Source organism: Pipra filicauda, unplaced genomic scaffold (assembly GCF_003945595.2).
Source record: "Pipra filicauda isolate LSUMZ 115617 unplaced genomic scaffold, ASM394559v2 scaffold172_size1731463_pilon, whole genome shotgun sequence".
Taxonomy (NCBI): domain Eukaryota; kingdom Metazoa; phylum Chordata; class Aves; order Passeriformes; family Pipridae; genus Pipra; species Pipra filicauda.
The window spans coordinates 403589-430730 of NW_024104240.1; the positions used below are offsets into that span (position 1 = coordinate 403589).

Genomic DNA, 27142 nt, shown 5'->3' on the forward strand with positions numbered 1-27142 from the left:
TTAAATCACTGGCAGTGCTCAGCTGTCTAAACTGCCCATGCCCTGGCTCTGCTGGCACCCCTGTACCTGGGCACAGCACTGTGCCCCACTCAAACTGGACACAGCTCAGCTCTTTCTGGGGTTTGTTCTCCACTAAGTAAAAACTTGGCTCGTTTTAGGTACGGGACAGATTCCCTGCAGTCTGTGCACCTGAAGCCATTGCCAGCCCACAGCAGTCCTGTGGGATCCTCGGGCTGTTAATGAGCTCGGGCTGAGCTGTTCTTCCTCTGTCACACTCAGGCTCTGCCAAGATCAGGCCAGTGATCACTGAGAGGCGCTGGTGCCTCTGCCCCCAGGCCAGACCTCAGGCATTGCCACTGTCTGCTCCTGCAGAGCCAGAGCTAAAATCCTCCTTTTCTCATGGGAAGTTTCCAAATGATGCTCAAAATCCAGAGCATTGTTGAGAGTTGGAGAGCAGCACCTGGCTGCAGAAGCAGTGTGAGAAAGGAGAGCATGTGGGCTCTGTGGCCGTGGTTGATCCTCACTGTCACACACAGTGGAGGAACAGCTCCAAGTGCAGGAGTGATGAAGAGCTTGTGCTTCACTGAGCCCACTGGTCTGGGAGCAGAGACTCCTTCTGCCCCAACCAGAGTTTCTTCCAGCCCAGCTGCGGTGACCGAGCACCAAGTGCCAGCTGAGAACAATGTGACTTTGAGCAGAGCAGGGGGCATGCCACCCTGTCATCAATGTCCTGCATCCCACCACTGAAACCTCTGCCAGCCAGTGTCCTGCATCCCCCTGAAACCCCTGTCAGCAATGTCCTGCCAGCTGTGGCCACACACACACACCTGGAAGGAGGAACCTCTTAGCTCTGGGACTCAGTTTCCTGTGCTGGCTCTGGTGGCATTGGCTGTCCCAGTACCCAGTGATGCTGCAGGAGGCCCATGTCCCCCAGTGCTCTGGAACATCAGCTCAGAGTGCCCTGTGGCTCGGGGAGGAGCAGGCACAGTGCCAGAAGGAAATGGCAGTGGGGTCCCAGACAGGGGGAAGCTGGTGTTCACTGGCTGCCAGGGGTGAGGCATCCCCACCCCTGCTCCTGCTGCTGCCCTGTGCAGGACAGGAACACACTCCTTGAGCTCCTTGGGTGTGGGGCACCTCTGCAGCTCCAGGCCTTGCAGGCATCCATCCATCCCCATGGGGCTGCCTGCATGCCACAGGGCGTGTCCCCCTGTCCCTCTGGTCCCACAGGCCTGGGGAAGGGGTGACAGCACAGGGAGGGATAACAAGTAGGGAAGCAGGAGATCAGGACAGAGCAGAGGAGGTGGATATGTGGAGAGGAGATGGAAACAGGGAAAGATGATGGGTGTGGGAGAGACAGGACGGGTCTGGGGAGGAGTCAGAGATACAGGGATCAGGCAGTAGGAAAAGCAGCAACAAACCTTTGGAGAGCTGGGCCATCAGATCTGACCCCTCAGTGTGGCAAGAAGCATCACCTGAGGCCACCTGCCCTTCCTCTTGCCAGGGGCAGCCCTGATGCCCCTCCAGCCCCAGGGAGATGGTTCAGCCTTTTGAGGGTGTCCTGAGCCCAAGCTGAGTGTGCAGGGGATGTGCCACGTGGTGCCCAGTGCCAGACCTCAGGACTCCTGAGTGCTGCCTGCTCCAGGGAGAGAGTGGAGGATCTCCCATGGGAAGAGCTGAGCTCAGCAGGCCATGCCCAGTGCCAAGCCATGGGCATCCCTCGTCTGGCTCGTTCTGCAGGGATGTTGGGGGTGCCTGAGGGTGCTGGGGAATACTGGAGGAGCTTGGGGGATACTGGGGGATGCTGAGGGATGCCAGGAGGTGTTGGGGGATGTTGGGGGATGCTGAGGGATGCTGAGGGATGCTGGGGAGATGTGAAAGGATGTTTGGGGATGCTGGGGGATTTTTGGGGGATCCTGAGGGATGTTGGGGGAATGTTGGGAAGATGCTGGGGAATGTTTTGGGATGCTGGGGGATTTTTTGGGGATACTGCGGGATTTTTTGTGGATGCTGGGAGGATGCTGGGGAATGTTCAGGGATGCTGGGCGATTTGTCGAGATGCTGGGAAGATGTTTGGGGGTGTTCGGTGGATGCTGGGCGATGCTGGAGGGACGCCAGTGGGATGCTGGGAAGATGTCCGGGGATGTCAGAGGGATGTTGGGGAACGCAGGGGGATGCTGGGGGATGCGGAGCTGCCCAGCCTGGCCGCTGTCCCATCTCCCGGGCGGTGGGTGACCAGCAGAGGGCCCGGCTCCCCTCCCGCAGCCGCTTTATCCTGCCCAGCTCTCCCCGAGCGCCCAGAGCCGCGGCCGGAGCCGGACCGAGCGGCTGTGCCCGGACACAGCTCCCGTGGAGCCCCGGGGGCCGCGCTCGGGGCTGCGCCGCCTCCGCCACACGCGCTCCCGGAGCGTGCGGGGACCATCGCGGGGGCACCACGATGCCTTCGCCGGCGCTTCTCCTCGTCCTGCTGCTGCTGCTGCTGGCCCCGGGGGCCGCGGGGATGCGAAGCGGGGCTGGGACCGGCAGCCCCCACCGTGGCCAGGGTGTGGAGGGAGGCAGGACCCTGCCCACGGTCTCCCAGGACATCCCGGAGGCGCAGGTGATGAGAGAGAGGCCGCGCCGGGGGACGGAGGAGGACTCCAAGTCGGTGCAGCAGTACGTGCCGGGGGTGCGGGTGGAGTTCCCGCGGCCCCTCAACTCCGCCAGCCTGCACCCGACCAGGGCCCTGCTGCCATCCAGCACAGACCCCTCGGAGCAGCAACCGGGGGTCCCCACGGACAGGGACAGGCTAGAGCCCCGAGCCAACCTCACCACCGTGTCCGACAAGCGGCTGCAAATCCACAACCCCTTGTACCCAGTGACCGAGGGCTCCTACAGCGCCTACGCCGTGATGTTCCTGTCCCTCATCGTCTTTGCCGTGGGCATCATCGGAAATCTCTCCGTGATGTGCATCGTGTGGCACAACTACTACATGAAGAGTGCCTGGAACTCCATCCTGGCCAGCCTGGCTTTCTGGGACTTCCTCATCCTCTTCTTCTGCCTGCCTGTGGTCATCTTCAACGAGATCACCAAGAGGAGGCTGCTGGGGGACGTGTCCTGTCGCATTGTGCCCTTCATGGAGGTAAGGGGCTGCACGGGGCCCTGGAGGGATCAAGGACTCAGCTCCTCTCTTCCCTCCTGCTCTGGGGCAGTCTGTGCTGGTGGCCTGGCACAGGGACTGTGCGCCAGAGACCCCCACGGTGAGGAACAGCAAGGAGCCAAGGGACAGTCCCAATAGTGACCTTCCCTTTGCCTCTGTCCCAGGCCATTCCTCAGGCTCTGCAGCCAGCACCAGCTCTGCCAGGGCTGGGAGGAGCCCATTAGACCCTCTGTTGTCCAGCCAACATGGGCACTTCTGTCTGCAGGGTCCCTCCATTTGTCTGTCCCAGTCCCAGCTTGACTCCCCCAAGCCTGGGGGCTCAGCCTCACAGTGTGCTGGCCCAGAAACTGCCCACTGTGGGCTGTTGAGGATGGCTCTGGGGCAGGAGGGTGCAGCTGGGCAGCACTGGGGTGGGACAGCCCAGGAATTAGGTTTGGGACCTGAGATCTGTGTTTGTCCTCAAGCCTCACGCGTGACAGGCTGGCCACACTTGGGGAGAGCCAGGCACCCACTGAGAAGGCCACAGGGACTGGGGTGACAGAACATGGCAGAATGAGCAAAGCTGCCTCAGATGGCAGGATTTGGAATGAGCCAGCTCTTGCGCTGGAAACAAACCCTCGCTGTGGATATCTCCCATCCTCAGGGGAGCCTGGGGTCCAGCTGTGCCCCTCTGTGCCCTTATGGGACAGACAGATCCAACCTGCCTGTGCTTGTTCTGTGGGGTCAACATTTATCATAGGGTGCAAACATCTGGAACTGCTCTAAGACAGTGTCAGGTCGCTGGAGACCCTCTCAGGCTTGGTCAGACTAGAGAGGGTTCAGGACCTGCCTGTCCCATGGAGCATCCACCCCAGTGTTCAGGGCCCCCAGCTGCTCTGTGCCCTGCTGGCAATGGGACAGTCACCCCCCTGTGCCCCAGTGCCTTTGTGCAGGACGTGCAGTGGCACAGGAGTCCCTGGCTGTGCACAGGGTCCCTGGCAATGCACAGCCCTAGCGGGGATGCCAGCAATGCCACTGAGGCCTCTGGGTGCAGGGTGATGGACCTGCACCCTGCGTGTCTCGTTGGGCACAGCCCCAAATCTGCACAGCACATCCCAGCACGTGGATGTGGTGTTTGCTGGGGGAGCTGTGCAGCCCCCCTGCTTCACTATGTCCCTGCCCAGCAGGCAGGAGCTGCCCCTTTCCAAAGCCCAGCCCAGCCTCTCATTAAATGGAGTGTTTGCCCCATCCTTGTCCTCCACCACAGGCCTCCATCACTGCAGCTGGGTGGACTCAGAGAGGGGCAGGAATTTGCCCAAGCAGGCTCAGTGCTCTGGGGAAGGATGGGAAGGGAAGGGTGATACCCCCAAAGCAGACCCCAGTCCTGAGGAGGATCTGCCATGAGCTGCTCACGGGCTCCCTGTCCCTGTGGGAGAACCCTGTGGATGGCACCAGTGGGCACAGGGATTCAGCAGCACTGGGGCGCTCCTGGGACAGCTTGGTGCTGGAGGAGGCAGGAAGGGACAGGAACGATGGGATGCTGGTGCTGCGGAAGGACGAGCATGGCACAAACGGGGAAGCACGGTCCTGGTGGGGGGGCTACTCCTGCTCGGCCCCCCAGAACCCAGCCCTGTGCTGCCCTCCTGCCCCTCAAAGCACGGGCAGAAAGGGGCTCCAGGTGTTCACCTGGGACTCAGCTGCAGGGAGCCACAGGAACAACGAAGCCAAATCCCTGGCAAAGGGTCAGCCATGAGAGGGGGACCTGTCTGCAGGTTCATGTCCACCTTGAGTGGCTGAGGCCACTGGACAGACACTGTGAGAATTGGACCTCCTGGCCTCACTGTGTAGCTGTCCAATGCCCTGTGGGGGGGCACAGAGACAGGTTTTGGGAGCACAGCTGGTTACATGGGCTCCTGGGGACAGCCCATGTGCAGGGATATGCTTGGGCTGACCAGTGGCACTGGTCAGCATCCTGCATCCCTGCCAGGGCACTGGAAAGCATCCTGTGCTCTGCAGGACCAGGGGGACCAGGAGAGACAGAAGAGCCTGTGGAAGGGCATAGAGGGAGCAGGCAGCAGCACAGCAGCATCAAGAGTAAGGGAACTGGGACAATGTGCTGGGTGCTGGCTGTGGGGCAGAGCAGGGTACTGGGTGCCCAGGGTGGCTTTGGGCTTTGGGCAGAGGAGCTGGGACATGCTGGGAGGTGGTTCTGAGTGCAGGATGTTGGTGCTGGGCACAGGATGTTGGTGCTGCTCTGTCCCTGATGCTGTGTCTGGGAAGATGCTGCTGTACAAAACCAACGGTGCTGCTCAGTGCTGGCATCACCCTGGTCATCAGCTGCTGGAGGGACCAGCCCGGGACCCAGGAAAAGCTGGGGGGGCCAAGGAGGCAGTGTTCTGGGCTGCTCCCCAGGCACCACGTGGAGCCTTGGGATGTTTCCTGAGTGCTGGGAAGGTCTTTCAGCACAGGGTGATGTTTGATGGCTTCGTGAGGCCAGGAATGGCCACAGCACGAGGGGCACCAGCATGTGACTCTGCCATCATCCTGGCCAAGGGCTGTGGGACTTGGCTCCCAGCTCTGGGGCTGGGACTGGGAACGCTGATTGTGACCCTCGGTGCCTGGCCAGTCCTCCCAGAGCCACAGTGATTCCTCTGCCTCCTTTGGCCTCCTCCTTTGGCAAAGGGGATGTTTTTCCTGCCATTCTCAATGCAGCGGAAACTGCCCCAAGCTGATTTGGGACAACGGCGCCTTCAACTCCCTTGGCCTGTCTGAGGAGAGCAGGGCAGGGACGAGCCAGCATGGGGGGGCCTTGAGAACCCTGGGAAGGTGCTGGTGGGTGTGATGGTCCCTGCTTTTCCTCTGCAAGAGCTATCCAGAATAGAGGAAGAGCCTGAGGGACAATTGTGTTGTTCCCACTCTGGCTGGATGGACAGACAAACATCCAGCAAAGCTTCTCCCTTCTGCAGAGAAGGGAGCTAGGCAAGGACTGTGGGTCAGGGGACATATTGATCCACTGTCGTTTCAGGAGTCACAGAAAAGTGGCTCTAACCCTGGGATGCAGCCACAGGCTGTGATGTCCCTGCAACCTTGGAGGAGGTCTTGTGGTCTTGTGGTCTTGGGTAGCCAGGGGTTCGCCACAAGCCTGGTAGAGCCAACCTCCTGGTGATGTCCCTGCAGCAGGGCTCACCTGTTCTGCCTCCTCCCTCGCCAGGTATCGTCGCTGGGAGTCACCACCTTCAGCCTCTGCGCCCTGGGCATCGACAGGTTCCATGCAGCCACCAGCCCCCAGGCCAGCACCCGGCCCATCGAGCAGTGCCAGTCCATCATTGCCAAGCTGGCTGTCATCTGGGTGGGCTCCATGACACTGTCGGTGCCAGAGATCCTGCTCTGGCAGCTGGCGCAGGACACGTCACCCGTGAACGGTGTGGTGACGGAGTACTGCACCATGAAGCCCTCATCCAACCTGCCTGAGTCTGTCTACTCGCTGGTGCTCACCTACCAGAACGCTCGGATGTGGTGGTACTTCGGCTGCTACTTCTGCCTGCCCATCCTCTTCACCATCAGCTGCCAGCTGGTGACCCGCCGCATCCGCGGCACCGAGAAGGGCGAGTGCCGGGGCACCAAGCACGGCCAGTGCGAGAGTCACCTCAACTGCACCATCATCGCGCTGACCATCATCTACGGGCTCTGCACCACCCCCGAGAACGTCTGCAACATCGTGGTGGCCTACATGTCCCCCGACATGTCCAAGCAGACCTTGGACCTACTCAACCTCATCAACCAGTTCTTCCTGTTCTTCAAGTGCTCGGTGACACCCGTCCTGCTCTTGTGCCTCTGTCGTCCCCTGGGCCAGGCCTTCATGGACTGCTGCTGCTGCTGCTGCGAGGGCTGCGGCCCCGACACCGCCTCCAGCGAGGGCAGTGCCGACAGCAAGCTCAAAACCGAGATGTCCTCCTCCATCTTCTTCGACAAGCCCCGGGAGACACCCCCCCCGCTCCTGGCCCTCGGCACCCCATGCTAAAGTGCCACCGGGGAGCTGTAGAGATCGTTCCAACACCTCCTCCCAAGACCAAACGTTGTTTTGCCGTTAGTGCCCGTGTCTGGATTGTGGAATAAGCAGAAGAGACGGCTCAGGGGGCTGCGTTGTGGGCTCCAAACCCAGCATTGGGCAGGTGGAGCTTGAAACCCTGTGGCTACATCGGTGACCTTCTTGCCTCTGCCCAAAGGCCAGTGAGGACATCAGCACCCTCCCGTCCCGGCTGCCCAGCTGGGCTCTGTGGGGTTGCTGCTCTGGAGATGGAATAGTGCCGGAAAGGTCCCATCTGAAACCACGGAGGGTGGCCACGGTGGCTCGCAGAGGACACAGCAAACACAAACTGCCCTCGTCCTGTCCCCTCCCCTCCTGCCAGCCCCTCCAGAGTAGGAGAAGGTCCCAGTGACTGTATCCCATGGATCCAAGCCGTGCCCTGTATGAGCTCAATAAACCAGTAACCTAGAGCACATCGCAGCTGCAGCCGCCGGCACCGCCGGGCTGAGCCCCGGCAGCCCCTCGGATGGCTCTTCCCTAAACCTGGGGGGCTCTGGGGTGGGCATGAACAGCTAAGGGGGCACGAGGGCAGGGAAGAAGCTCTGCCAGGGCAGGCAGCAGCTAGAGGAGGTGGGGAAAGGTCCCTTTGCCCCCTCCCTCTGGGATGACGCTGAGCAGTACCTGTGGGAAGGTTCCCTCTGAAGCATCAGGCTTGGGGTGGTCTCTAGGACTTGAACTGGTCCCAGTAAAGCCCTGCCAGCCCAGCACTGGGCTGTGGTGCCCCACAGACTGCAAGGCAGCTGTATTATGCAGGACCAAGGTGCTGCAGCTGCACAGTGCTGCTGCCTGGGGGGAATGTGGGACCACCACCCCCAGCACCCCTTGGGGAGCCTTGGGGTGAAGACATTTTACCCAAACCGTCCCACGCAGGGCTCCTGGCCCTCATCCACCTGCCCATTGCAGGGACAGGATTGTCCAGGGAGATGGTTTCAGGACATAAGGCTTTCCAGCCCCACATCCCCCCCCTGCCCACGGCTCCTCTATGGGGTGGGGGGTGGTGGCTCGGGGATCTGCCTGAGGGCAGGCTGGTCATGGCGGCCCATCCACCGGAGCTGTTAGAGCTCCTTGTCCCAGCTGCTGGCAGCCGCCCCAGCCCCCGAAATGCCGGGGCAAGGGAGACGGTTGCTACGGGCAGTGAAAGCGAGGGGCTCACTGTGGGCTTTGTGCACAACACCCACCGGGCTCCGCTCGGGCTTTGCTTTCACAGCTCCGTTTCCAGGGAAACAAAAGCCCCAGTTTTCTTCCGAGAGCACAAAACTGGGTTTTTCCTTTCATCCTCCTCCCCCCCACCACAGCCAGCGCTGGGTCCCACAGTTTGGGAGAAGAGGGGTCTCACGCTGGCACAGGGATGAAGGGGGGTGCAGAGCCCAAGCCGTGCTCCCATATGTCCCCTCGGGGCAAGTGGGGTCCCCACGGGGGTTCGAGGGCAGTGGGGGCAGTGGGGGGGGCATCTCTCATGTGCCTGGTCCACGTAGCTCAGTCCTGAGCCTGGGCCAAGGGCGAACAAAGCTGGGCTTGTGCTGCGGCCCCGCGGGGCTGGATGGGTGGGGAGGGGGAGCGCGGGCGGGGGCAGGGGAGGTGCAGGCAGCACCATCACCATGGGCAGCACGTGGCCCCACAGCAGGCACAGCACCCCACAGGCTGGGCTGAACCCCAGGCCTGCTGCCCGGGCACCTGCCAGGCACAGGGCAAAGCCCTTGGGGGGACGGGCAGGGGGCCACCCCCTGGGGACACAGAGTGGAGGGACCCCAGAAGCAACAGCCACAGCCCCCAGGGGATACGGGGCAGGAGGCCACCCCCAAAGGACACAGGGAGGGCAGGGGGATGCCAGCAGCAGGAGGGGGCAGGAGCACTGCAGCCCCCCCTCCAAATCCAGTCTGGCAGCAGGGCCCTGCAGCAGTTCTGGTACCTGACAGGGGCAAAGGAAGGTCCCGCAGCAGCAATGGCCATAGATGGAGTCTCCGAGCTCGTCTTGGCACCCAGGCCAAGGAAACGAGGCATGCAGAGGTGGCTCCAGCCCCTCTTGGTGAGTATGACCACACAGATGGTGCTGCCTGGGGGACAGGGACTCCATCCTGGGCAGGGCTCTGAGGGATGGGTGGCAGTGATGGCGAGGAAGTAACGTGACTGCAGCCACACCCCCAACGCAAAATTGTTAATTTATTATTAGGAGGCAAAAAAAATTGTACAGTTACAAGAATCATTCCCCAACAGAGGTCAAATCTGAGACAAAATACCTTTTTAAAAAAAAAAGGGAGGAGTGGGGGGTGACAACACTTTACAAGTCATTAAATTAAAAAAAAAAAAAAAAAAGAAACCTCTCTTTGTGCAATTCTGCAAAAACAAGAACAGAAGATAAACCCCTGGCCTGACGCCCCAGAGTTGAGTGGGAAGAGGCTGAGAGGGGCCCTGCAGCCACCCCAGCCACCCCCACCCTGTGCCTCAGCCCTGCACTGGGACTCACAACTGCCTCCCCCCTGCACACCCACCCTCCAGCGGCCCCCCCCAGCACAGCTGAGTCCTCAAAAACTGGCCCCAAACAATGTGGCCGGGCCCCCAGGCTGCACCTGCAGAGCCCCAACAAATCATCACACGGCACAGATGGCCACAGCCTTCCTCACCCCCCAAAACCTCCCCTCATCCTCCCGCCACCTGCAGACAAGGACCCAACTGTGGTCCCCACAAGCCCTGCTGCCCCCTGCCCCACGGTTCCCATGCCCCCCAGCCAGGGCAGCACAGCAGGAGGTGGCATGGGGAGTAGGGAATGGGGAGCAGGGAATGGGGAGCAGGAAATGGGGAGCAGAGCACAGGGAGCAGAGCACAGGGAGTAGGGAACGGGAACACAGACCGGGGAGCAGGACACAGGGAACAGGCACAGGGAGCACCTCCCTGGCTCCAGTGAGCAGTGCTGAGGGTGCACAGATGCTCTGAATGTGTCTCCAGGTGCCTCCATGTGTCCCTCCCTCCCCAGCATCCCCACGGGATGTCCCCAGCCAGAGCAGAGCCAGCAGCCCCAGCCAGGCACAGGCGATGCCATTTGGCACATGGGGAGCCAGGGCAGCCACCCCAAGAGGCTACAGGGGGCTGAGCCAACTGTGGGGCAGCTGCATGGCAGGAGCCAGCCCCCCACGCCCCCAGGGGCTGCTGACATTGCTGGGCCCCCTGCACTGGCACCAGTCCCCCAGATCAGCCCACCCCGAGCGTCCAGGCTGGGCAGTGGGCAGGATTTGGAACAGGCACAGGAGCAGGGGACATGTGGGGCAGGGGGACAAGTGGTCCTGGGCCCCAAGGAGGGGTTGGGGCAGTGGCACATCAGCCAGAGGCAAGGGGGGGAGGCTGATCACAGCGCCTTGTGACTAATCCCTGTCCCTTGGAGCCCAGGGGCAGCATCACCCCCTCCCTCAAACCCTGCCCATAGGACTGAAGCCCGAGGCAGGGCAAGGTGGGCACCTCCTGACACCCCCAGCGTGGTCTCTGCCTGGAGGTAGCAGCAGGACATGCAGGGAAGGGAAGATGGAGCCCCAGGGGACCTGCCTGCAGCTGGCACAGTCCCATCCCCAAGGGCTGCCTTCTGCTACCACCCTCCTCTTCTTCCCAGCGCTGACCCCCGGCCGGCCTCGGGGAGCCCCAGCTTTCCTACTGCTCACAGGGCCCAGTTTAGTAACAGCACTATCCCTTAAATTAAAAAATTAAAATATATATACATATATATATATACTGTATACACAGACAACAACAGAACAGTGCCAAAATGGAGGAAGAGAGGGAGAGAGGGGAAGGGAAGAGAGGAGAGGGGAGGAGAGGAGGAGAGGAGGGCAGTCGGACATTTTCTTTACAATAAAAACAAGGACTCTGCCCCAACGTGAGCAGAGTCTGGGGTCCCCTAAAAATACCCATCTAGAGAGAGAGCTGGAGGGACAGAGCAGGAGAGAGGGGCATGGGCTTGTACAATGGCATCTTCCCGATCCGAGCCAAGCCCGTGGGATCTCAGCTTCGCCTGGACTTCGAGTGCTGGATAAGCCACTGTAGGGTGATGTCTGCAGAGGCAAGGGGACACTTACAGCCTCTCCCCCTGGCTGTCACCCCCTCCTGTACCAACACCTGGGCACAGGCTGCCCTGCCCCGCTACGCCCCCAGCCCTCGGCACTCACCGATGTTGTCCTTTTCTTTGCAGGAGATGGAATAGCAACAGATCTCTCGGTCCTGGATCGCAGAGAGGTTCCTGTGGGAGAGGAGCAAGTGCTGGCTGCAGACCCTGGGCTGTGTGGGGCAGCCATGGGAGACACTTCTGGGCAGCCCTTGGGGAGGGCTCCGAAACAAGGCACATTGAAGGAACAGAGGCTCCCCAGGAGCTGCATGCGTGTCAGGAGAGGGCACCAGCACTCCATGCCTGAGGGGCAGAGGTGGGCTGGGGGGGGCTGGGTGATGGGGCAGGAGGGACCTGATCCCACAAGAGAGCCTGGCCACAAAATTTCACAGCTACCCCTCAAGCTCTGCAGCCAGACAGGGCAGGGAGGTTTTGGGAGTAGCATAGGGCTGGCAGCACAGGAGCTGCACGTGTGCCCACAGTCCAGGGGGTGCTCCAAGGGGTGGCTGGAGGGAGGAGTTGCTGTGAGTCAGCGCAGCATCCCAGATCCCCTCTGTGGGGATGGGCAGGAGCAGAATCAGAGGCCACATGCTGGCATGGCAAAGGGTGAAGGGACAGGAATGTGGATGGTGTCACACACCAGAGCAGGGTCCAACCTCCCGGCCCCCAGGGCTGTCGGGTGAGCAGTGCCTATGCCATGAGTGGTGCAGAGCTATGGGAGGGTGACCAGAGCAGCACCCCCGGGGAACCCACCCCCAGTGCCCACTGTGATACCCCCAGGGAGCCTGGTCCCACTGTCCCCAGCAGTACCCCTGGGGAGCCTGGTCCCACTGTCCCCAGGGGTATCCCTGGGAGCCTGGTCCCACTGTCCCCAGCAGTACCCCTGGGGAGCCTGGTCCCACTGTCCCCAGCAGTACCCCCAGGGAGCCTGGTCCCACTGTCCCCAGCAGTACCCCTGGGGAGCCTGGTCCCACTGTCCCCAGCAGTACCCCTGGGGAGCCCAGCTCCACCGCCCAGCACCACGCTGTGCCAGGCCCACACGCCACCGTGTGGCACCCGGGACCCAGCCCTGGCACTGGTGGCTCCAGCTCCTCCTTGTCTCCACAAGGTGTCACCTCAGATGTCCCTGGCAGCCCACCCCGGACACCACAGTGTCACCCCAGATGGGTGACCGTGCTGGCAGGGACATGGCAGAACAAGGGGGTTCACACTGTGTCACAGCCCCACTGTGGCTGCCTGGGCCACCGGCAGACTCACATCTTCTCGATGAGCTCCTTCTCATCCAAGGCACCGGGCAGGTCCCGCTTGTTTCCCAGGACGAGGACCTACAGGGACAGGGGACACCTGAAGCTCCCGGTTGCCAGACCAGGCAGGAACCTGCTTCTGCCACCCAGAAGCAGAGTCTGCTTGTGATTCAAGACAGCCCTAACCACTCCACCAGGATGTCCCAGCTGGAGAAACCCCCTTCAGCAGCAATCAGGAGGCAGAGCACTTCAATTAACTGCCTTAATTATCCTGTGTACAGCATCTCCTGTGCATTCTCTACTCCCAGCGTGGAGATGGCCCCATAGCTAATCCTCCCTGAAGGGCACCAGCATCTGTTGTGCCATGTAGGACATTCTCCCAGGAGCCTCTTGCTGTCTTTGAGCAAAAAGTCAAGAGACATGGCCAAACCTGACGTTACCAGCACGAGGAAGCTGTGGGTGCTGGGCAGAACCCGCTCCGCAGGCAGCCAGCGCCAACCAGCACCGGCTGCTTGCGCCATCCACTGATCCCTCCTGATTTCAAGGCTGTTCACATCCTCAAAGGCATTCTCAGACCGTGCAAGGAAAATAACCACCCGACAGGACTGGTTTGTTCCTCCGGAGCGCCCACACGGCTGTCACCTGACAGGGGCAGTGCCGAGGCTGCATGTGCAGGGTGAGCTGGGGCTCTGCAGCAACACAGGATGCAGCACCTTCAATCCCGAGGCTCATTCTCCCAGAGGAGAGCATTCAGAGGGCTACAACTGCAGCCTGGTATGTCAGGAGCTTAATTTAGCTGGCAGCGGACGTTTGGGATCTGTGGCGAGTTCCTCAATTAGCTCCTTTCAAAGGAGGCTGGTTTGGGATGCTCTGTGCACATCCCACCCTGGCACGTGCAGCATGCCTCATGCTGTGCCACGTCCCCACCTCCTGCACATGTCACAGCCCAGGAGCCACTCTCCCAGGAGACGGGACCTTAATGTCACACCATAAATTAGGCACAAGAGGACAGATTGAATACATGGGGGTCTGGTCTGTGCTCCCTGCCCTAAAGCTCTGTTGCTTGGCCTAGCTCTGGCCTAGAAAGCTCCCTCAGGAGTGCAGCAGGGAAGAGATCCCCCCAAGAAAGGGGATCCCTGCCCTGAATCTGCTCTGCAAGCCCTGGCAGTCCCCAGCCTCAGGACAATGAGTGGCTGTGGGCACTGGCTGAGGCAGCAGCTCACCGGGATGCCCTGGAGCTGCGGCTTATCCAGCAGGTTGTGCAGTTCGTTCTTGGAGGCCTCTATCTTCTCCTGGTCAGCAGCATCCACCATGTACCTGCAAGGGAAGGGACACCCCTGAGCACAGGTGCCCAGGTCCCCATGCCTTGGTGCTGTGCCCGAGGTCTGTGCCACCCCCAAATCTCCTCCCATGGCAGCTCACTGCCCCCACTGGAGACTGGGCCATGGAGGTAGTGGATAACAGGATCCTCCTGCCAGGACCCCTCTTCCCAAGGATGGCTGTGGGGCTGAGAGTCCCTCATGTCTCCCAGAGGAGTGGAGGACCACTCTGTCCCCATCCCTGCACGTGTCCACCTGCTGACAGCAGGGACAGTCTGGGCAAGGGAAGCCTGGGCAGGAGAAGCTGCAGGACACGTGTTGTCCCCAAGCACCCAGTGAAGCCCATGTGCACATGGCAGCTCCCATGGAGACACCCAGGACAGAGGACAAGTGGAGAAGGCAAAAGGAGCTGATGATGGAGAGGAGACGTTGACCCAAGAGGGGGAAGGACCTGATCATCCCATCAGTGGGGTAATCTTGGGAGGGGCCACAGAGAAAATGGATGTGAAGCTAGCAGTCAGCAATGCTGCTCTGAGCAGACAGGGAGATTTAGGGAAGGATTTCGCTCTTATGGGCTGACACTCATCCTGCAAAGGATATCAGAGAAAATTTGTTCCCTGGAAGGGTGGTCAGGCACTGGAACAGGCTGCCCAGGGCAGTGGTGGAGTCACCACCCCTGGAAGGGTTCAAAAACCATCTGGGGACATGGTTTAGTGGTGACCATGGCTGTGTTGGGTTAACAATGGGACCTGATGGTCTTAGAGGCCTTTTCCAACCTTAATGATTCCATGATAATTCAGTGGTTCTAACTCCTGACACAGGTGTCCGGCTCCACCAGCAAAGGCATCGCAGCTCCCCTGACAGCCAGCCCAGTATCCTGGGGGGGGCTGTGCCCCCACCCACTGGTGAGCTCAGCATCAGTGTGTGGGTGCCAGTGGAGCTCTGGTTCCCAGGATACTCACACGATGGCACTCACTCCACGGCAGTATCGCTCCCACATGCTGCGGAACCGCGGCTGGCCACCAATGTCCCAGAGCTGTGGCAGGGAGATCGGGGTTACTCCAGTGTCCTGTCCATCACCCCAGTGCCCCAAGTACCCCAGTCCTGCACAAGACCATGTGGCCACCCAGGGCATTTTGTCCATGCACCAAACCCACCCCTATCCCGTCCTCTTCGGCTCAAACCTGAGGAGGAGGCTCCCGGCTCGGTAAGGCAAGGAGACACCTCAGGAAGGGCAGCTGTAGGATGCTGAATCCCCCTGTGATATGCTTCTGCTGGCATGGAGGGACCTCCTGGCCCAAGCTGGGTGCTCCTCCCCATGTCCACCACACCTCCTGGTCTATCCCTGAGGCATTTCCCATTTCAGAACACTCAGCACACTCTCAAAAGTGTTCCTGCAGCAGCCCGAGATCCCCAGCCATCTTTTCAAGCATGTCTCACAGCTATTTCCCAGTTTAACTCAGGGCCCTTGAAAGATCCAGAAGGGGTAGAACCTTCCTCTCCCTTTGCTTCTGAGGCAGAGACCACCACCTGAAGCCATGACCTGTTTATTCCAGCACTCCCACCCTCAGCAAGCTGACCACATCCATGAGTCCCCACCAGCAAGCCAGAAGTATAAGGAAACCTCCAGCACTGCAGCCTGGACTGGTTCTTACTGCACAAGTCTGAATCTCCCACATCTCACCATCTCTTCTGGTGGTTACCTGCAGGACCCTGACAGGGCAGATGGTGGAATCACAGTCCCTGGAAGCGTTCAAAAAACATGTGGATGTGGCACTTGGGGACATGGTTCAGTGGTGAACACGACTACCATGTCACGGGGGAAACAGCTCAGAGGAATTTTCCAACCTTAACGATCCTAGGATTCCATTCTGTGATTCCCAGCTGCAGTTGCATTCCCTGGAATCCTTCAAAGTCCTGCAGAAGAGTCACCAATCTCCCTTCCCTCCACCTTTGGTCCCAGTAGCCCTAACCAGCAGTAACACCTGCATCTTACCTTTATGGTAACGTTCCCCTTGGTGATCTTCCTCATGTTGAAGCCAACCGTGGGGATCATGTCTTCGTTGAACTGTCCTGACTGTGAGGAACAAGGTGAGACAGCGTTAGGGGGCAGAGGAACATGGCCAGCCAGCCCACCCCAGCAGGGCAGCGAGGCTGGCAGCCTGCCTGGGATAACCCCAAAGGCTCTGCCAGCCCCGCCCCGGGCACAGCACAACCTCCAGGTCCATGCCAGGAGCACAGAGCCCAGAGACAGGACACTGCCAGGTGGGAATGGTGTGTATCCTGGTTCCAGCCCAGATCGGCGGGATGGGGAATGGCCAAGACATCTTGTTATTTGATACCACCTAAGATCATCGCCATGGGCAAGGAAATGCTTCCAAGAAGGGCATTCCTTTCCTGTCCCTTTCCTGGAGGGAGAAAGTGTGGTGGGGGAGGGAAGTCATCCACCATTGTTTCATTGTCCCGGGCTTGGTGAGCATTTTGCATGTTAATCACCCTCTCTTTGTACACTTTTGTTATTAGTATTGTTGCTGTTACTGGTCGTTTTCTCATCTCATTGCTGTTACCAGTAAATTGTTCTTATCTCAACCCCTGATCTTTGCCTTTTGTGCTTCCAGTTGGAGGGGGAAGCAAGTGGTGGGAGCACTAAACTGGGGGAACACCATTCCTAAACCAGGACACTTCAGCTGCTGCACGGGGCACAGGTGCCCTGGGTGTCGGTGCAGCCCCCGGCCCTGCAGTGAGCTCCCAACCTCAGCCCCAGACACACTGTTGTCCCAGTGGTCAGGGTCAGGAGACAGGAGCTGCCACAGCCCTTCACCTGCTGCCTCCAGCAGCCTCCTTGGGACTCAAATCAGGTTTATTGCCTGTAAAAGCATCCAGGAGGCCACGCTGTGGAATGCTGGGGAGCCAACAGGGAAGAGGGTTTGCTAACCAGGTTAACACACACGTGGGGATTTTGGCCATCAGTGCCAGAAACTTGCAGGAACCACCAACCATGGCCAAACTCATCCTAGCAGCTCTTAAAACCTCAGTTTCTTGAGGGCTTTTCTGGCTTTTCTCTTAGTTAACACGAACCTCAAAAAGGGAAGGCAATTTATGCTATTTTCTGATAAGCAGATTTTTGAGCCAACGGCTCCTCCAGACCCACATCACCAGGTCCCCAGGGTTTTCCTGACCTCTTCCAATGTCTCTGCAAAACACACCACTTCCCTTTTTCATTTCCCTTTTGCATCCAACAGCAAAACCCAGCAGCCAAGGGGTGTCCAGGCCACACTGCACCCAGAAACCACCGTGGGGAATGGCAGGGGAGGGTGCAGGGAGAGGAGGGGAAGCAGGCAGAGATCCACAGGGGATGTCTCCTGTGGACTGAGGTTCAATACACAACTTGGCTTTATGAAATTAAGAAATTCACAGGCTTTGATCGGCAGACACGGAGAGCAATTGCTGAAGAGCTCTAGGAAGCTGCAGGCACCTCCCTCAGGGATCCCAGACCACATCACGGCATCTGCTGTCTGTGCAAAAGCCATCCAAGACATAGTTCAGGCAGACAGAAGCTTATTCCAGAAAGGATGGGCTGCAGGAGCCAGGAGACACCTCCTCTTTCCTCCATGGGGAAAGTGAGGCACAGCCTTGCTCCCTGCCCGAAATCCTCTCCCCCCTGCAGCACCAGTCTCCAGGGGCCAAAGGACCAACAAAAAACCACTTGAGCTGTCCAAAACAGGCTGGGATCGTGACACATTGTGGTCCAGGATGGCCTGCCTGTGGTCCCTGCTGTCCCAGCACCCACAAAAGCATCTGCAACGTGCTGCAACGTGCTCAGCTCCTCCTGCATCAGCTGCTCTCTGAAAGCAACTCTCAGTGGTGGAAAGACAGTGTCCCCTCTTTCCTCTCCAACTATCCCTGATGGTGGCACCTTCGGCACATCTTCAGCTCCCTGCAGGGTCCAGCTATCCACAGCTCCACTGCCAGGAAAGCAGAGACCACCTAGCTGGAGACATGCAAAAGCTTCACCAGACACATGCTTGCCCCCCCAAATTTTGGTTATGCAACAGACACAGCACTCATGCTGACCCTGGAGATGATACCAAGCCCCACCAATCACTTGGGAATGCAATTCCACTGGGATGCACAAAAATCCTTGCAGGCAAGATGGATTTCGTGGCCACAACTGGCAGATCAGGTCTTTACAGGTTCCAGTTCATTGCTGATTTTGCCAGGGTTCCCCAGCACTCTGCCCAAACCACTCTGCCTCGCTGCCCTGCCTGGAAGGCAAGTGACCCAACACTTCCCAGTTGAGTTACTGGGAGAGGTGGCCAGGATTCAGCTTTTGCAGGGGCAAGCAGTCCCCCCAGCTCATGACGAGCCCCATCCCCTGCCACAAGCACAGGGACACCACATCACTTGCCACTTCAGCCATCATCCCCCGCTCAGCCAGCAGCCAGGCCCTCGGCTCGCTGGCACATGCAAAGAGGTCACCTCAGCCTCCACACTGCAGCCACCAGCTCTGGTGAGCAGCGTGCAGGGTGGCCAGGTCCTGCTCTTCACCGTGGTCTCCATGGGGCAGAGGCAGGAGCCCAAAGCTCCTCAGGTTGGGTGTCTCCCACCAGTGCCTGGACCATTCCCAAAACTGCCCAGCCTGGCACTCCTGCAGGATCTCCTGCCATGGAGCACTTGAGACCCTGACAAACCCTGTCCAAGCTCCAACCCAGGGGGAAAAGTGGGTGGGCAGTTTCTCACCTGTAACCTCCACATCCATCCTCTTCAGCTGGCCCTGTGCCAGTGCAGGGTGGGAGTGCCTGGCAGCCTGAGCTGGGCAGTTTTGGGACCTTGCTTGGTCTTCCATTGCTCTTCCAGCTCTTCTCCAAGAGCTAAACCAGCCCAGCTCCGCCACACAGGCTCCCATCCCTCAGCACATCTCTATCAGCCGACAGACACCTGACACTGAGCACCCCATTCAGACAGGAAAAAGCCAAATTCAAGCCAAGTCTTTACCCTTCGACAGTGGGCTTACAGCTCTCTGGGGCTCTGAGTACCACAGGGCACCTATGGCACAGAGATCCATGCCCCTGCAGAAGGCACTGGAGGGGACAGGACTGAGAACTGGGAAAAGGGGTTGCCACCTGGGCCAGGCAGGATGGAGCTACCCCAGGGGCTGGCAGCAAGAAGGAAGTGCCACATGGGTCCAAGAGACAATCCCAACTCTTGCCCCAAATCCTCAGCATGCTCTGATTTCAAAAACTTCACGCAGAAGGATCCTATTGAAGGGGCCTGTGTTGGGCAGCCCCCACCACTGCAGGCAGCAGCCCCAGCTGGGCAAGCAGGGTGCTGTGGGACAGGGATGGGCCCCTCCATCCCGGGCAGATGGTCTCACCACCACCACCACTACCTCCATTACCACACATGGTCTGGCTCCACAGCACCCCTCAGCTTGGAGATCCAGCATCCCAGGCCATGAGCATGGTGGGAAACCCACAGGCCCCTCCTGGCACTGCTCCCTGCATTGCTAGTGCATCTGAAACAGGCTGTGCTGCCCTCCCTGACGCCATGGGCCCCATCTCCAGGGCACTGGGTATCTCAAGAGCAAAAATGGGATCTGGGGACAGCAGCCAGGCCATGCATGTGCTGACCCTAGAGCCCAAGTGACACTGGCATGGCCAACACTGCTGTAAGCCCACCTGAGCCAGGCAGGACGATCCATCCCACTCCCTGCAATGCAGCTAATGCACATATTTATTTTTTTTTTTGAGAGCACAGTATCACTGAAGCTCAGGAGTTTTTTTCATAAAAATTAGGTTCCTCAGATGAAAGGCAAAATCCTTGGGCTGCTTTTGCTTCTTCAGCACTGCATCAGAGCCCAAAGTATGCTGGACAGCAGCGCTGAGGCTGCGTTGACCCAACTCTCTGTGTGATGCTCCCAGCAGTTCCCCAAGGACAGGCAGCACAGCCCCAACTCTGAGGGGAAGCCAGCTGCTCTGTGTAAGATTTGCAGCAACATCTGGTCCCACCTCTGTCCACAGAGACCCCACAAATGCCTATAACTCTATCAGTTGCTGCCCTCGTTCAGATGTGCCTGCAGTGGGGCAGCATCTGGACAGAGGTGGTGGCCACACAAAGCACTGGTGACTCAGTTTGCTGCTGGCCTAGATTTTGGGATGCTGGACATGTGCAGCCCCCCCCCACTGGCATCAGCACTACTTGATGGCAGCACAGAGTCTGTTACAGAAACTCTGGAGAACTGGCTGGATGGTCACAGTGTTGTGGTCCACGGCTCAGTGTCGAGGTGGAGGCCAGTGATGAGTGGTGTTCCTCAGCAGTGGGTGTTGGGACCAGCACTGTTTTAGAACAGAATCACAGAATGGTTTGGGTTGAAGGGACCTTAAACACCATCCCATTCCTCCCCCTGCCATGGGCAGGGACACCTTCCACTATCCCAGGTTGCTCCAAGCCCTGTCCAACCTGGCCTTGGACACTTCCAGGGATGGGGCAGCCACAGCTCCTCTGGGCAGCAGAGATGTCACCATCGGAGACCATCCCATGACAGAATGTCGTATCTCTGTCGGTGCCATGGACAGTGGGATCAGGGTGCTGAGGACACTGAGCTGTGTGGTGCAGTTGACATGCTGGAGGGAAGGGGTGGCATCCTGGACCTGGACAGGCTTCAGAAGTGGGTCTGTGCAAACCTCGTGGAGTTCAAAAAGGCCAAGTGGAAGATCCAGCACCTGTGTCAGGGCAATCCCAAGCATAAATCCAGTCTGGGCAGAGAAAGGCTGGAGAGCAGCCTCAAAGAGAAGGACTTGGGGGTGTTGGCAGATGAAAAGCTTAACATGCCCCAACCATGTGTGCTGATGCCCAGAAACCCCCGTGTGCTGGGCTCATCCCACAGCGTGGGCAGCAGGGGAGGGTGGGATTCTGCCCCTCTGCCCCACTCAGGTGAGATCCCACTTGCAGACCTGCCTCCAGCTCTGGGGTCTCAGCATCAGAAGGACATGGAGCTGCTGGAGTAAGTCCATAGGAAGCCACAGAGATGCTCTGAGGGCTGGAGCCCCTCTGCTCTGGAGAGCTGGGGCTGTTCAGCCTGGAGAAGAAAAGGCTCTGGGGAGACCTTAGAGCCCCTTCCAGTACCTAAAAGTGGCTTCTAAGAAAGATGGGGACAGACTTTTTAGTAGGGTCTATAGTGACAGGACAAGGGGTAATCGTTTTAAACTAAAGGAGGGGAGATTCATACTAGATATAAGGAGGAAATTTTTTATAATGTGAGTGATGAGGCCCTGGCACAGGTTGCCCAGAGAAGCTGTGTCTCCCCCATCCCTGGAAATGTTCCAGATCAGGTTGGACAGGGCTTGGAGCAACCTGGTGTAGAGGAATATGTCCTGTATGTCCCTGCCCATGGCAGGGGTGTTGGACAAGGTGGCCTTCAAAGGTCCCTTCCAACCAAAACCACTCTATGATCCTATGATCTTGGAAAACCACCACTTGTCCATTTTTCCTGGCTTATGTTGACAGAGATTGCAGCAGCAAGACAAGACCATGTCCCATCCAGATTCTTCTCCTCTTCCGGAAACATAGGAGAAACCCCCCAAAAAACCTACCACCTTCTGCATTATGAAGCTGAGGTGCAAAGACACACCTGTGGAGGGCCCAGGTGCTGCACCAGGAGGCAGAAGGACCACAAGGCAGCATGAGGACCCACGTCCACCTCCACCACACCCTGGCCCTGCCAGACCCCACGTCAGGGGCATGTCCCGAGTTACTGGGAGAGGCAGGGGTCAGACAGACTGGCACAAAGGCATCAGAACATCTCCCTGATTCTCCCTCAGCACCTCCACCAGCATTTCTACCTCTCCAGCAAACCTTGGAGACCTTGCAGACCTGGAGCTGCACCTCCCCTCCCAAGCTGAGGCACCCAAATGCATCCTGCTGAGGGGGCTCAGCTGGCCAGTGAAGGGGTCAGTGGCTCTCCAAGGATGGGTGGGAGCAGGCACTGAGCTCTGCAGTCCTCCAAGACACTCTCAGGACATGCCTCCACCAGCAGTGCTGTCAGGAGAGCCACGGCATCCATCATCCTACCTGATGCCACACACGACGCTGATGTGGTTTCACAGAAATGGCTGAGGTTGGAAGGAACCACAGTGGGTCATCTGGTTCAGCCTCTGCTCAAGCAGGATCATCCCAGAGCACGTGGCAAAGGATTGCATCCAGACTCCACACTCGCTCTGGGCAGCCTTTTCAGTGCTCGGTCACCCATGCAGTAAAGAAGTTCTTCCTCATGTTCAGGTAGAACTTCCTGTGCATCAGTTCCTGCTTGTTGCCTCTTGTCCTAATGCTGAGCACCACTGAGCAGAGCCTGGTCCATCCTCTGACAGCTCCCTGCAGATACTGACAGACTGGATAAGGTCCCCTCTCAGATGTCTCTTCTTGAGGCTGACCAAGCCCAGCTCCCTCAGCCTGTCCTTGTAAGAGAGATGCTCCAGTCCCCTCAGCATCTTCGCAGCCTCCGCTGAACTCACTCTAGGAGCTCCATGTTTCCTCTTGCAGAACTGATCTGAATCACTTCCTGAGCAGGGCTAAAGCACAGGATGGTGCCCCAGACCCCCCATCACCCAGGACCGACAGCCCGGCACCTGTGGCTCAGCTCCCCTGGAAGGCTCTAGCACAGGTAGAACATGTGTGGTGTTAAAAAGCAGCAACACACTCTTTTGTTCTAATCATGGCCTGCACTAACAGGTTTTGGGCCCCAGCACCTCCTGAGGAGCTCTCAACACCCTCGAGTCACCCTCGTCACCGCCAGACTGGGGAAAAGGCAGCTAAAAGCCCACTGGCTTCAGGTTAAACAAAGACTGGGCGTGTTTACAGCATTCACCCCTCCTTGCAGGCAAAACTTCGAAAGTCTCAGCTCCCAAGAGCCAGGAAAAGAAAAAATAAGCCCTGGAAAATGAAGGTCCCCAGGCAGGTGACCCAGGAGGAGTCAGCCCCCGGATCATCACTGCCTTCAGCAAAACCCTCACCTGGCACGACCACAGCTCTGACTGCTGGAGGGAACCACCCACCTTCCAGGCAACCAGAGTCCATTTTTCAGTCAGGTGCAGCTAAAAATCCTGGAACACAAGGACGGCGCCAACCCCAAGGACGATGCCAGCCCCAGCATCGCTCTGAGGGGAGGGGAGCACCTCTTGCACCCACAGAGATGTCTTGTGAGATCTCTCCAACAACGCCAAAATCCCACACTTCTCAGTTCAGGTTCTTCCCCTCCCCAAAGCCCAGATTACAGCCCAAAGCACAAATCACAGCTATTTCCCCTTCCAACACCCCCATTGCGACACCCTAAAGCCAGGCACCTCCAACCCTGCTCAGGCAGTTCCTGTCGAGTCGGCATTTTCTGTGTCACGCTGCTACTTCACTGTCCCCAATACCTTCTTTCCAGGACGTTTTCTCAAGGGCCGGTGCCCCTTTTTGTGTGCATGTGCCACAAAACATGAACTTTCCAAATTAACCGAGCTCAGCCACTAAGCCTGACTGCCCTGCAAGGGTGTCAAACCCCCCACCACAGACCTGTTACACCGGCAGGCCATGGTGCCAGCTCCAGCCGCCTCGAGAGCCCCTGTAATTCCTCAAAGTCCCTTAGCCAGCAATCCTGGCTAAGCAGTGAGAGTCCTGGTGCACGGGTCTTCCAGGTGGGGTTTTGCCCACAGCAAAACTGCCTGCAACAAGGTGTTTACTCGCAGGAGTAAACCCCACGAAGCCCACGTTGAGCCCTGTCTGTGGATGCAGCTGGGTGAGGAGGAGGCACGTGGGGAACAGGGAGCTGGGCAAGATGAGGACCAAAGCAGCAGGAGCCTGGAGCACCAAGTGGTGACTTCCAGCAAAACAGCTCGAGACCTGGAGTGCCATCGTCTCCAGGGTGAAAAAGCACTTTGGAGTGTCCTTCCTCTGCCCCCAGACACTTCAGGAAGGACATTTTTGTCCCTCAGCACCTGGCACCGACAGAAACCTCCTGAAGAGCACAGTTCCAGTGCAAAGAAGCCTCCAAACAGGCTGAAAATCCTCTCTGACAGCCCAGCACCTTCCAGCACACTGAGCGAGCAGCAATAATTCCCTGTGCTTTTGAGCCATGGCACCGAGCAAGCAAAGTGCAGGGACAAGGAGGGCAGTAGAGCAGCCAGGGCAGCTGGAAGATCCACATCCTCCTCCCTCCATGAAACCCTGCAGGAGCGACAGCCCAAACCTGACCCTTCGGGATCCGCCCACCTCGCAGCATCACATCTGGAGAGGGCGAGAGCAACCCAAAAAGCAAGAGGGGAGACTCCACCAAGCATCGCCACGGGTGAAACCACACCCTGGGCTCTGGGATCCCGCTCCTGATCTGCGGCCGGATCCAGGGACCCCGTGGACGAGGCAGCACAGCTGGGGAGAGGCCGGGGTCGGAGGGGCCCGAGGCGGGTGTCACTGCCGCGCTGGGGTGTGGAGCGTGTGCTGCTGCAGCAGCACCCGGCACCCACGGGGCACTGCTGCCGGTGGGTGCTGCCCGAGGAAGGTCTCCAGGCAAACACCTCCCACACCGGTCCCTGGGCAATGAGAGCTGGTGGCACAGAGCCCAGCAGGGTCATCGCGAGGCCCCCCACCTGCGCGTCCCGGCAGTGGCAGGGACGATGACAAAGCTCCTGCTGCAACCCGTACGAGGGCAGGAGCTTCCCGGCTCCCAGGGCCGAGGCTCCCGCAATCCTGGGCGGCGGCAGCGCCCACCCAGAGCACCAGAACCGGCTGCTGCCCGCTGGCAGAGCCCCGGCCAGGAAGGGCAGGGGTGTTCCGCGATTCCTCCCCAGGGCCTGCTCCGGCTGCGGCTCCAAGAGCCGCGCTTGGTTCCGGGGATGTGGGGAGCAAACGCTGGGGTTTGCCTGGACCCCCCCCGATGCTGCTGGATCTGCAGCCCGCACCCCACACTGCACCCCGCACCCCAGAGTGCGCCCCACTGCCTGCAATTCGCATCCCGCCCCACCCTGCACCCCACTGCCCAAATGCTTTTCCAGGCTGGGGTGTGATAGGGCGGAGCCATTCCGGGGAGCACCCAAGGGGTGTAATTGGGGGGCTGCAATGGGGAGGTGCAAGGGGGGGGCAGTGGGGGGATGCAATGAGTGAGGTGCAATAGGGGGGTGCAATGGGGGATGCAATGGGGGTGCAATGGGTGAGGTGCAATGGGTGAGGTGCAATGAGGGATGCAATGGGGATGCAATGGGGGTGCAATGGGGGATGCAAGGCGCAGGGGTGCTGCCCTGGGGTGGCCCCGCTGCTCCCCGGGCAGCCCGGGGATGGGGGGGATGCGGGTGTTCCCCGGGGGGATGCGGGTGTTCCCCGGGGTGCTCACCGCGATAACGTTGACGAAGGTGGTCTTGCCCGAGTACTGCAGCCCCACCAGGGTCAGCTCCATCTCCTCCTTCCAGAACAGCGCCCGGAACCAGTCCAGCAGCTTGTTGAAGAGCGCCAGCATGGTGCCAGGCCGGGCCGCGCCGCGCCGAGCGGGGCCGAGCGGAGCCGAGCGGAGCCGAGCCGGGCCCAGCTGGGCCGAGCCGAGCCGAACGGGACCGAGCCGGGCCGAGCGGAGCCGAACGGAGCCGAGCTGGGCCGCGCCGAGACGAGCCGGGCCGAGAGGGGCCGAACCGAGCGGGGCCGAACCGAGCGGGGCCGAGCGAGGCCGAGTCGGGGCGGGGCCAGTCGGGGCGGAGCCGGGCAGGGCCGAATCGATCCGAGCGGGGCCGAGCGGAGCCGAGTCGATCCGAGCGGGGCCGAGCGGAGCCGAGAGCGTCCGGACCGGCCCGGTCGGTGCCGATGGAGGCCGAGCCGCCGCCGCCCCCGGTATTGTCCGAGCGCAGCCCCCCGAGCCCTCCCGAGGCACCGGGTGGGGCCCGAGCGCCGCCGCTGCCGCGCCCTCTCCCGGAGCGGAGGACCCGCCGCACCGGGCACGGGACATCCCGCCCTGCAGGACACCCCGGGATACACCGGGATACCCTGAGATACCCGGGACACCTCGGATACCCCGGGATACCCTGGGATACCCGGGACACCCTGGGATGCCCTGGGACACCCTGTGACACCTCGGGACACCCTGGGGCACGCCGGACCCCCCGGGACACCCCCGGACACCCCGGAGTACCTGGAGACAGCCGCGACACCCCGGGCATCCCGGGCGCAATGTGCAGAGGGTGCTGGGGGCACAGCGGTGCTGAGTGGGGTACTGAGGGTGGGGGTGTGCAGGGGGCACAGCGGTGCTGAGTGGGGTACTGAGGGTGGGGGTGTGCAGGGGGCACAGCGGTGCTGAGTGGGGTACTGAGGGTGGGGGTGTGCAGGGGGCACGGGGTGCAGAGGTGCTGGAGCACTGCGGTGCCGGGGGCAGGGATGGCTGGGGGCAGGCTGCAGGGGTACTGGGGGTACTGGTGCGTTAGGGGTGCAGGGGATGTGGGCAGTGCTAGGTGGGGGAGATGCAGGGCACAGGGGTGAAGGAGTTCGGGGTGCAGTGGTGCTGGGGTTGCAGAAGTCCTGGGGTACTGAGGGTGCAGGGATGCGGGGTGTGATCAGTGTAGGAGGACTGGGGGTGCAGGGGACCTGGGGGTGCTGGGGTGTGGGGTGTACAGGAGTGGATAGAAATGCTTGGTGTCAGAAGCAGGGTGGGGAGTGTGGGGTGCAGTGGGTGCCAGGAGCCCTGAGCAATGTCCCAGGAGCTGATGAGCAAACTTCCACCTGGAGAACGAGACACAGCCCAAAGGCACAGACAGCTTCCTCGAAGGATGTTCCTGTGAGACCTTTATCCATCCTGCTGCCACAGCAGTCTGTACCCATCAGGTTGGGCCCTGCAGCCTTAAAACCCCCTTGTTTTCCCCCTGCTCAGCTCTGCTGGGTTGGGGGGCACACGGAGCTGCTCCAGGTGCCTGTTCTGGCCACGCCTTCACTCTGCTGTGCCCTCCCATGCCCTGCTCAGGGCAGGTGCTGCCTGGCTGTGCCGTGCCAACAGGGCTCTCCATCCAGGTGGGATTTGAGCCAGTCCTAAAGTGAGGACTGACACACAGGGCCATTTGCAGTTCCCTTACGCTGGACGCTTTATTCCAGCAGTGGCTGGGGAGAGCCCATGTGCTTATGCTCCCACCAGAGACAAGGATACTGAATCCACTGCTAAAGCTGCCTGAGACAAACATGTATGCACAGAAAATAGGGAAACTGAGATGGGGTTGGATTCAACTCATATGGAGTATCTCAACCCCTGACAAGTAATGGTGGGAGGGAGTTTCCACCATGTGCTGC

General features: G+C 59.8%; 2 protein-coding genes across 2 annotated transcripts; one reads left to right on the top strand and one right to left on the bottom strand.

Annotated features, from left to right (window-relative positions):
* The first annotated feature begins 2015 nt into the window (after positions 1 to 2015).
* GPR37L1 (G protein-coupled receptor 37 like 1) lies at positions 2016 to 7612 on the top strand. Its single transcript, XM_027728838.2, has 2 exons — positions 2016 to 3118; positions 6327 to 7612. Exons 1-2 carry the CDS (start codon positions 2036 to 2038, stop codon positions 7134 to 7136), a joined length of 1893 nt encoding a protein of 630 aa, XP_027584639.2. The 5' UTR covers positions 2016 to 2035; the 3' UTR covers positions 7137 to 7612.
* Positions 7613 to 9342: 1730 nt separating this feature from the next.
* On the bottom strand, positions 9343 to 25699 carry ARL8A (ADP ribosylation factor like GTPase 8A). The gene is made up of 7 exons (XM_027728842.2): positions 25215 to 25699; positions 15849 to 15929; positions 14815 to 14888; positions 13757 to 13850; positions 12547 to 12614; positions 11354 to 11424; positions 9343 to 11239 (listed from the first exon to the last, which is right to left on the bottom strand). The coding sequence occupies exons 1-7, from the start codon at positions 25335 to 25337 to the stop codon at positions 11190 to 11192; spliced, it is 561 nt and encodes a 186-aa protein (XP_027584643.1). The 5' UTR covers positions 25338 to 25699; the 3' UTR covers positions 9343 to 11189.
* Between the last annotated feature and the right edge of the window lie 1443 nt (positions 25700 to 27142).